Source organism: Myotis yumanensis, unplaced genomic scaffold (assembly GCF_028538775.1).
Source record: "Myotis yumanensis isolate MYYU_CA2020_CCGP unplaced genomic scaffold, mMyoYum1.0.hap1 SCAF_10, whole genome shotgun sequence".
NCBI classification, from domain to species: Eukaryota; Metazoa; Chordata; class Mammalia; order Chiroptera; family Vespertilionidae; genus Myotis; species Myotis yumanensis.
Window position 1 is genome coordinate 82,559,192 of NW_027223761.1, and position 10,218 is coordinate 82,569,409.

General features: G+C 50.7%; 1 protein-coding gene across 1 annotated transcript; it reads right to left on the minus strand.

The window, feature by feature from the left end:
- Positions 1-2,940: 2,940 nt before the first annotated feature.
- On the minus strand, positions 2,941-9,227 carry CD3D (CD3 delta subunit of T-cell receptor complex). The gene is made up of 5 exons (XM_070426168.1): positions 9,034-9,227; positions 7,199-7,414; positions 6,609-6,740; positions 6,287-6,330; positions 2,941-6,089 (listed from the first exon to the last, which is right to left on the minus strand). The coding sequence occupies exons 1-5, from the start codon at positions 9,086-9,088 to the stop codon at positions 6,024-6,026; spliced, it is 513 nt and encodes a 170-aa protein (XP_070282269.1). The 5' UTR covers positions 9,089-9,227; the 3' UTR covers positions 2,941-6,023.
- Positions 9,228-10,218: the final 991 nt, after the last annotated feature.

Consider the following 10,218-nt stretch of genomic DNA (forward strand, 5'->3'; position numbering starts at 1 on the left):
CATCAGGACAGTAGATAAATTAATCTTGATTTAGCTTTTTGATAGCCATGGAGGAATTTTAAGAAAAAAAATCCTATTTCAATAGAAATTGTTAAAGCTAAAATGGTTTCTTTCCCTTCCACCAGACCATTTGTTAAGATATGTCCAGTATGAGCCTCTAGCAATGGTGGAATGGAAAAGCAGTCCGTCTCATGATTGAGCCGGAAGTTCCAAGACAAAGGGGGGAATGAAAGGGCGAGGGCTATGCCCTCCATCTTGCCTGTATCCTCCATGTTGGGGCCACGTGCGGCCTTCTTCCCGGAAGCCCAGGCCTCTGCTGGCCACGCCCGGGATTTTAAACTAACCAATGACAATCAAGAGAAGTGCACGCCATAGATATGACCACATCCTGTGTAACAGGACCCGGCTTGTGCCTGGCCAATCGGCAGAGCACGTCCTTTCTCCTCCCCTTACTCAGACCCCCCCTATATAACCGGTCTCTGGGCAGGGTTGGCTCTCTCTTGGCCACTTGGCTAGCCGATGTGTCGGTGAGTCTGGTGGATGGAGAGCTCAAGTTAGCTTGAAATACAGATTCTTATGCTTTTGCATCGGATTGGATGGCTCCCTGATGTGGTTTCTTGGGAATCTTGAAATCTGGGCATAACAAGCCCGATGTTGCCACCATTTTGGGACTGGGAGATTTGGAGCCATAACTCCCTCTCAGTCGCCGGCTTATTAAACGACTCATTAATTTGGTCTTGCATCCTGAGTACTCACTCGCCGGGTACATTACAACACATTTACCCCATCTAATCCTCATGACAACCAGACAGGGTGCATGCTGTCCTTGTTTTACAGATGAAGATATGGGCTAAGAGAGGTAAGCTGTGAGGTGGCATGTTAGTGAGAAGAGAGCCAGAATGAGGTGCAGGGCCGTCTGACTCCAAAACTCTGAGCAGTTCCCCGGGGCTAGTGTGGTTATCGAGAATGCTCTCTGGCTCCCCGACTTAAGAGCTGTGTGCAGTCATTTAGGTTTTCCTTCAGCAAGTGCTTTCTTTTTTCTTTTTTAAAAATATATTTTTATTGATTTCAGAAAGGAAGGGAGAGGGAGAGAGAGAAACATCAATGATGAGAGAGAATCATTGATCGGCTGCCTCCTGCACGCCCCCTACTGAGGATCGAGCCCGCATGTGGCCTGACCAGAATCAAACCCAGGACCCTTCAGTCCGCAGGCCGATGCTCTATCCGCTGAGCCAAACCAGTTAGGGCGAGAGTGCTTTTCTAACCACAGGCAGACCAGCACTGTGCTGAGGCTCAGGGGACAAACGGTTCCCATCTTCAGGGAGCTTGCTGTCACATAACCGTGCCCACACATGCAGGAAGTTCAACAGCCACAGGAGAGCAAATGTGATTGAGCGCCCATGAGTACAACAGACCGTGTGCCCGGTGTTCTAAGGAGGGACTGAGAGAGCTGAGGTGGTGGGGAAGCAACGTGCATGAGAGACGGGATCTGGGCCTTCGAGGGAAGGGTGGATAGACTGTGAAGGAAAGGAGAAGACACTCCGCTCACTAAAGAGAAAATAGATAACCCAAAGAGCACTTCATTTATTTTTTAATATATTTTTATTGATTTCAGAGAGGAAGGGAGAGGAAAAGAGAGAGAGAAACATCAATGATGAGAGAATCATTGATCTGCTGCCTACTGGGGCTCAAGCCCGCATCCAGGGCATGTGCCCTGACGGGGACTCTAACCACGACCTCCTGGTTTATAGGTCCACGCTCAACCACTGAGCCACGCCGGCAGGGCCCAAAGAGCCCTTTAGCTACTAAATAAATTTAATTTATACTTAAAAACCTTTCCACAAAGAAAACTCCAGCCAGCATGATTTCATTGGTGAAATCTACCCAGAATTTAAGAGAGAAATAAAGCCAATTCTATACATACTCCTCCAGAAAATTGAAGAGGAAATACTTTCAACTCATTCTATGGAGACCAAATTCATCTTGCATAATGGTTCATTTTAAGTGTCAAGCTGAGCCATGCTACTGTGATATTTGGCCAAGCATATCTGGATATTATTGTGACAGTATTTTTTAGTTGAGATTGACATTACATGCATAGACTTTGATTAAAGCAGGTTACTCTCCATAATGTGAGTGAGCCTCATCCCATCAGTTGAAGGCCTAAAGAAAAAACAGACTGAGGTCCTCTGAGGAAAAGGGAACTCTCTCTGTCTCCAGACTACCTTTGGACCCGAGATGGCACATCAGCTCTTCCCTGGGTCTCCATCCTGCCCACCTGCCGGACCACCTGTAGATTTTGGACTTGTCAGCCTTCACACTTGCATGAGCCAACTCCTTAAAATAAATCTCTCTCTCTTTCATCCCTCTCTCTCTCTAACAGGATATATATATATTGGTTCTATTTCTGTGGAGAACCCTGACTAATATACCCTTATGCCAAAACCAGACAAAAACATTACAAGAAAACTGAAAACCAATATTCCTTATGAATAAATGCAAATTTTTTCACAAAATTTTGGTAAGTTTAATCTAATAATATATTAAAAGAAATATCACAATGATCAAGTACAGTTTATTTCAGGAATGCAGGGTTGGTTTAACAGATCATGCCACCGATGTAATTTATAATTTATATGCTTTAACTTTTTTAGTAAAGTAAAACCATATAAACATCTCAATGGATGCTGAAGAAGCACTTGACAATACAACGATTTTCACTAAAAATTCCCAACAAACTAGAAAGAGAAGGGAATGTTCTCAACTTGTCAAAGGGCATCTAAGAAAAACCTACAGCCAACTCACACTTAATGATGAAGACAACGCTTTCCGCTAACATCACAAATAAGGCAAGAATGTCCTCCCTCCACTTCCATGCAACATTGTATATGGCCGTAGCCAGTGCAAGGAGCGGAAATAAAACATCCACATTGGACATGGAAATGTTAAACTGTCTTTATTCACAAGCAACATGGTCATCTATGTAGAATATCTAGTGCAGTGGTTCTCAACCTTCCTAATGCCGCGACCCTTTAATACAGTTCCTCGTGTTGTGGTGACCCCCAATTTCATTGTTACAAATTGAACTTAATTAAAGCATAGTGATTAATCACAAAACTAATATGTAATTATATATGTGTTTTCCGATGGTCTTAGGCAACCCCTGTGAAAGGGTCGTTCGACCCCCAAAGGGGTCGCGACCCACAGGTTGAGAACCGCTGATCTAGTGGGATCTACAAAAAGCTACTAGAATTAGTAATTGGGTTTAAGAAGTATTCAGAGTACAAGATCAATACTGCATACCAAAAGCAACTGTATTTCTATATACACCAACAAACAACTGGACAGTTCAATGTTTAAAATATCATATACAATAACATCAAAAAATATAAAATACTTTAAGGATAAATCTGACAAAAGACACGTTCATGGCTTGGAAGACTCATTATTATTAAGATGTCAATTCTTCCCAATTGTCTATAAATGCAATGCAATCATAATCAAAATCCCATCAGGCACTTTGTAGTCAGAATTTGAGAAGCCACTTTGTATGGGAGTGCAAAGGCACAAGAATAGCCATACTACTTTCTTTAAAAATTTATCCCAGCCTGGCTCGTGTGGCTCAGTGGTTGAGCATAAACCTATAAAACAGGAAGTCATGGTTCGATTCCTGGTCAGGGCAAATGCCCAGGTTTCGGGCTCAATCCCCAGTGTGGGGCGAGCAGGAGGCAGCCGGTCGATGATTCTCTCTCATCTTTGATGTTTCTATCTCTCTCTCCTTCTCCCTTCCTCTCTGAAATCAATAAAGATTTTTTTAAAGTGTATCCCAGCCATAGCCCTTCTGAGTATTTATCCAACAGAAATAAAAGCACAGGTCCACACAATGACGTATATGTAAATGTTCACAGCAGCTTTATGTGTAACAGCCCAAACCAGGAAACAACCCAAAAGACTAGCAACCGTCGAACAGGCAAGCCGCCTGCATGTCCGCACAGGGAACGCTGCTGAGCAATAAGCAAGGCCGAAGCGTGATGGCGGCAACAAGAGGCGTGAATCTCCAAATCATTACTGGGTCTGAGAAGCAGACCAAAAGGAGCACCTGTCATACAGTATTGCATCCACGTCACCTGGGAAATGTAGCCAACCTCTGCGACAGCAGGCAGACCCGTGGCGGCCGGGGCGGGGGAGAGGCAGGCGGCGGGATGCCGTGCACGGGGGCACAGGGCGCTCTGGGCTGTGGGAGAGGTGCATTATCTTGACTGCAGCCATGTTTCACAAGCGTGTGTATATGCCAGAACTTACCACACCTCACAATTTAAATACAGTCAGTCAGCTCACCTCAATCCATCTGCTTTTTCAAGGCACACACACAGCAAGAGCCGAAAGGACGCAAGGCTCCCGAAGTGCTCAGGAGGGCAGTGCTTCTCACCCTGGCTTCCCACTGAAACCACCTTAAGTCCAAATGCCCCAGACCAATGAAGTCTCTCTCTCTCTCTCTCTCTCCCTCTCCCTCTCCCTTCCTCTCTGAAATCAATAAAAATAATTTTTTAAATATATTTTTATTGATTTCAGAGAGGAAGGGAGAGGGAGCGAGAGATAGAAACATCAATGATTAGAGAGAATCTTCGATCGGCTGCTTCCTGCACACCCCATACTGGGGATCAAACGTGCTCTGATGGGGAATTGAACCGTGACCTCCTGGTTCATAGGTCGACACTCAACCACTGAGCCACACTGGCTGGGCCCAAATGTCTATATTCGCAGTAAGTCCCTTAGGCTCCCAAGGTTTCGGAACCACCACTAACCCACCAGCTAAAGAGGAGATATATATATATTTGATTTCAGAGAGGGAGAGACAGATAGAAACATCAATGATGAGAGAGACTCATTGATCAACTGCATCCTGCAGATCAAGCCCACAACCAGGCATGTGCCCTTGACCAGAATCAAACCCAGGACCCTTGGGTCCACAGGCCAACGCTCTATCCACTGAGCCAAACCAACTAGGGCTGAAGAGGACACCTACTGAAAACATCCTAGCCCTGGCTGGTTTGGCTCAGTGGATGGCGCATCGGCCTGCAGAATGAAGGGTCCTGAGTTCAATTCCGGTCAAGGGCATGTACCTAGGCTGTAGTCTCGATCCCTGGCCCTGGTCAGTACGTGTGCAGGAGGCAACCAATCAATGTGTCTCTCTCAATTGATGTTTCTCTCTGTGTGTGTCTCTCCCCCTCTCTTTCACTCTCTCTAAATATCAATGGGAAAATATCCTCAGGTGAGGATTAACAACCACAACAAAAAAAGAAAACATCCTAAATCCCCTCCCAGTCTCAAGCTCCAGTTTTGCAGCTGAGTGGAGAGGGATGGTGGGCTTTCATTGACGAAGGGCTTCTGCCGCCAGTTCATCGTGCGTGCAGGTAGGGGCAGGGCAGGCTCTGGGGGAGGAAGGTGAATGGTACTGAGGGGCCTGGGCTGAGACTCCTCACAACTAGTGGCTTCACAAAGCTCCTAACACCACGGCCAGTCCCTCAGCAGGAGAGGGACTTTCCCACATGCATGTCCTTTGACAAGAAGTGAGTCCCAGGGCCCTTGATGTCTCTGCCACCTGCGCTCATGACGTCATGGAAACTTGTGTGCGGCTGGGTCCCCGAACTAGCAGCCGCCTCAGCTGTGGCCAGGGAGCCAAAGCTCAGGAAGTGCTGCCGGGCTGCCTGGAGGCAGCAAGAGGCTGGGGGCGTAGTGGGCAGACCCTGCCCCCAGGAGCCCACCAGGTCAGAAGCACCGTGAGCCAAGCTGTGATGAGAGATTGCCCATCACTGGGTCCATGGGGGTCAAAGGCAGGAAAGCAATGAAGAGAGAACACACGTGGGTAGGGAGGGCAAGGACCCTGCCAAGTCAGCACGGCTCCGAGGCCTGGCCCGGGAGCTTTGAAAAGCGCAGGAGCTGCCGCGTGCAAGAAGACATCTTTATTGGCTGAGCAGGAAGAGAAGGGACCATCGGCAGCTGGTGCTCCATCAGTCTCAGGTTCACCTGCTCCGAGGCCAGTTCTCACCAAGGTGACTGTACTGAGCATCGTTCCGGTCTCTGAGGGGCTAAGAGAGGAGAAGGGGCAGGGGCAGGGCTCCCCCAGGGGCCCCAGCCGGCCGCTGAGAGCTGGTGCCTGGCCTTTCCAGACCCCAGCCCCAGTAAACTCCCACTGGGACCCTTCATACACGCACGTCACCCCAGGGCCAGCTTCTGCATCGCCACTCCCCCCTCCTCCCATCCCATCTCTCCCGTCAGGGCTCACCTGGTAGAGCTGGTCGTTCCTCAGTAGAGCCTGAGTGTCAGCAGCTAGAAGAGCCAGGAAAGCGAGTTAGACAGGCCTGGGAGGGTGAGCTGTGAGACCCTGTGGACACTGCAGGGGAGCTGCAGGCGGTCACAGCTCGGAAGGCTGCGTGAGCAACATGGGCCCCCAAGTCCTTCCATAGCAGCTGTAAACATCCTTAGGAGAGTGATCCCAGGTGAGAAACAACCCACTCCAGCCCCACTGCTGGGCAGGGGCACCCCCACAACACACACACACACACACTCTCTCTCTCTCTCTCTCTCTCTCTGTCCCTCCCACTTACCCCTGGGCAGCCTTCCAGTCTCGTGTCCAGCAAAGCAGTAGACTCCCAAAGCAAGGAGCAGGGTGGCGATGACATCGGTGACGATGATGCCAGCCAGGGTGGTGGGGTCCAGCTCCACGCAGTTCTGGCACACTGGGGGGGGGGGGGGGGGGAGGAGATGGGGGGGCCTTTCAAGACCAGGAAGCCACCTCTGCCTCCTGGGGCAGCCCCAGGCTCTCTCCAGTTAAGACCTGAACTTAAGACCCTTGGAGAAAGGCCTGCGGTGGCCTTGCTATATCCACCTCTACTCCTCCTCCCAACGCATCCCTGAGCAGGGCCCGCAGTAGTCAGCTTTATAGGAAATTAAACAAGGCAAAGGCCAAGCCGCTCTCCCAACAAAGCCCTACTGCTGGGGTCACAAGGCTCCTACTGCTCTTTCTTCCTTAGATAAGTTCTCTCCAGCTCTGAGGGCCTGAGAATCTGGCTCCTACCATCATAAGAGGAGCCCCAGTTTGTTTAGAAAACAGATTGGTTCACCACGGGCCCCCCGCCCCCCAGCTAGAAAGTTCTCACATCCAGAACCCCATCCATGCCAACCCAAAGGCACGCACTTCGATAATATACTTGCAGGGTGTATATGGTGCCTTCTTTCTGCGTCTCATTGCACAGGTACACTCCCCGCGGGTCCAGGACGCGTCTTCCCAAGTCCAGACTGTGTTTGTCCTGTAACTCAATCCCCACCGTTCCCTCTAGCCGGGTGATGATGCCGGTGCAATTCAAAACCACTTTGTCCTCAAATTCCTCCACGAATTTCTGGAAGGGGCTCACTAAGGGGAAAAAATACTGTGATTGGAGCCACCTCTTTGATCTGCCCCAGACCCCGTGTTCTGCTGAGGCTCATACTTAAGAAAGACCGCTATTCAAGTCTAATTTATGGTTTCTTGCAAGAGAGAGGTTACAGGAGAAAGGCTTCAGGAGGCTGCCCATGAACCTCAGGGGCCAGAAAGGACACAAAGATGCGGCCCACATGAGGGTAGGCCCCGATGGACAAAGAGTAAAGGAGGAACCCTAGAAATGGGTTCATCTGAGGACCTTCTTGGAAATGAATCCAGACCACTGATTCAAAGTTGGAGGGGAGCAGATGGATGAATCTCAGAGGGGAGGGGTGTGGGAGGAGACAGTTACTAAAGAACTCATATGCATAACCTAGGGACACAGACAATAGGGTGGTGAAGGCCTGGAGAGGGAGGTAACATCTGCAATACTTTCAACAACAGCGATAAATTCAAAAATAGAATGAAGGGCAGCAGGAGGGTAGCAGAGTCGGGAAAGCACCCAGGAGGCATGAAAAAGCAGAGGCTCCTTGCTTGGAGATGCCTGCATTTTCCCTCCAGGAAAACTTCCAATTCTACTCCCCAGCCAACCTACAACGCTCCCACTTCAGCTTCTCCCTCTCTCTCCCCTTTCCTCACCCAACAACAGTAAACGAGATGGTGGGGGTGAGACCAGCCCCGGGTCCAGCAAGGAACCCAGGGCAAATCCCACTAAAGGGTTTTAGTTGTTCCACCCTTGCTGAAGGGGAGAAGGACGGAAAGGAAGATGTATCAAATCTCTTCTTGGGGCTCCACACAAGGCAAGTCCTCTGGGGAGTTAGGGCTGGAGGCACGCACAGCACCTTCTAGAAACACTGCGTTGATTTGGTGAGAGAATCTCCAGTCCACAGAGACACTGGCATCGGTGGCCCCAATCCCAGGGAGCGTGGGAGCTACGTTCTCCCTGAGCTGCGCGCTCAGCTACCAGTTTGGATACAAGAGCACCGTCTAGAAAACCCAGTGCCTCCACAGCAGGTCAAGAACCCGTGTGTGCGCTCTCAGGGAGAAGGTGCCTCAGACGCTTCATGGCCGACACCCCTGTCCTGCTTGGGGCTGTTTCCGCTGAAAGTGCTGGGTGTCCCTAAGCAGCTAATCCCAGGTCACCTGGGACTGAGGGGGCCCTGGGACAGGAACCAGGCCAACAAGATGGCTCTTTCCCCAAACCTGCCCTCCCTTCTGCTCGGCCTAAAGCTAGCTCTTCTCTTCAAGCATTCCCCTGGGTGCTGGGCCACGGCCCCGGAGGTGGCCTAACGGTGGCCTCCTGACAAGAGGCCTGGATCCTAGAGGAGCAGTGCCGCCATTGTCGCCCGTCTCAGGCACACACACCAACATTCCCTACACACCTCCGGCCTGGGGCCTTTGGGGAGACACTCAAGGCCAAGATGAAGCCTTCGCTGGAGCGGGTCAAAGCCAAGAGCCCATTTCGCAGACCCGGCGCCCCATCCAGCGCTCCCTCCTGGGCAGCCCTGCATGCCTGAGAGCCAGCACCAAGGACTGTCACCGCCTCGCTCCAGGTGTAATGTCCCCCTCGGTCTCTTCCCGCAGGTGCCGCCCCGCCCCTGGACAAGCCTTACCGTGGGAGAGAAGGGCGGCCAGCGCCAGGCCTGCCAGAAACCTGCTGCGCGCCATCTCTGAACAGAATTCAGCAGGAGCTAGACCGGCCCAGGGCTCCCGCCACGGGGAGAGCCGCCCTCCCTGCTGACTCGCAGTCCAGAAAGAGGGGCCGGTGGGGAGGCACCAGAAGACGCCTTGTTTGCTCTCTGCCTGGAGGATGGGAGAAGGTGGGTGCGGGTGCGCCGGCTTCCGGTGGGGAGGGAGGTGGGATGGGAGGTGGTGGGGGAAGGAAGCAGGTGCGAGTTGCTCTCTGCACAGGAAGCGTAGGGGTGGAGTGAAAGAGGCAGCAGAGAACACGGGGAAGGTTGCCTGATTTCTGGGAAGTAGAAGGAGGTTGAGGATGGTCCTTTCCTGGGTCATTGAAGAAAAACGAGAACTTGCCTGGTCTCTCATGGGACCCTGCCCAGTCTTCTTCGAGCAGCCTGGGACAGCAAACCATGTGCTTACCTGCAGGAGGTTGGGCTTCGGAGCACCCCCCACACACACACCGGAGATTCGAATCCCAGCTCCAATACTGCCTCCCCTCTGGGCCAGTGGTGGAATTTTCAGAGTCCAGTGCCCTCGGTATCACCATAAGGCTTGGCTTGGCTCCCTACTTCTCCTCTATTTTTAATTACAATTGGCATTCAATGCTGTACCAGCTTCCAGTGCACAGAGAGTGGCTACATGTGTATATAACTTACCAAGTGACCCCTGCCCTGGTGCGTCTTGCACTCACCTGGCACAGTTACTACATAGTTATTGCAATATTATTGATTATATTCCCTATGCTGTACTTTACACCCCTGTGACTATCTTGTAACTACCAACTTGTACTTTTATATATTTTTTTTTAATTGATTTCAGAGTGGAAGGGAGAAGGAGAGAAAGATAGATGATGAGAGAGAATCATTGATCGGCTGCCTCCTGCACACCCCACACTGGGGACCAAGCCCTCAGCCCGGGCCTGTGCCTGGACCAGGAATTGAACCATGACCTCCTGGTTCATAGGTCGACACTCAACCACTGAGCCATGTGGGCCGGGCTCAATTTGTATTTCTTTATTTCTGTACCTATCTCATCCAGCCTCCCACCCCCCTCCCACCTGACAATCATCAGTTTGTTTCTGTATCTATGAGTTTGTTTGTTTACTCTGCGTTTTTATT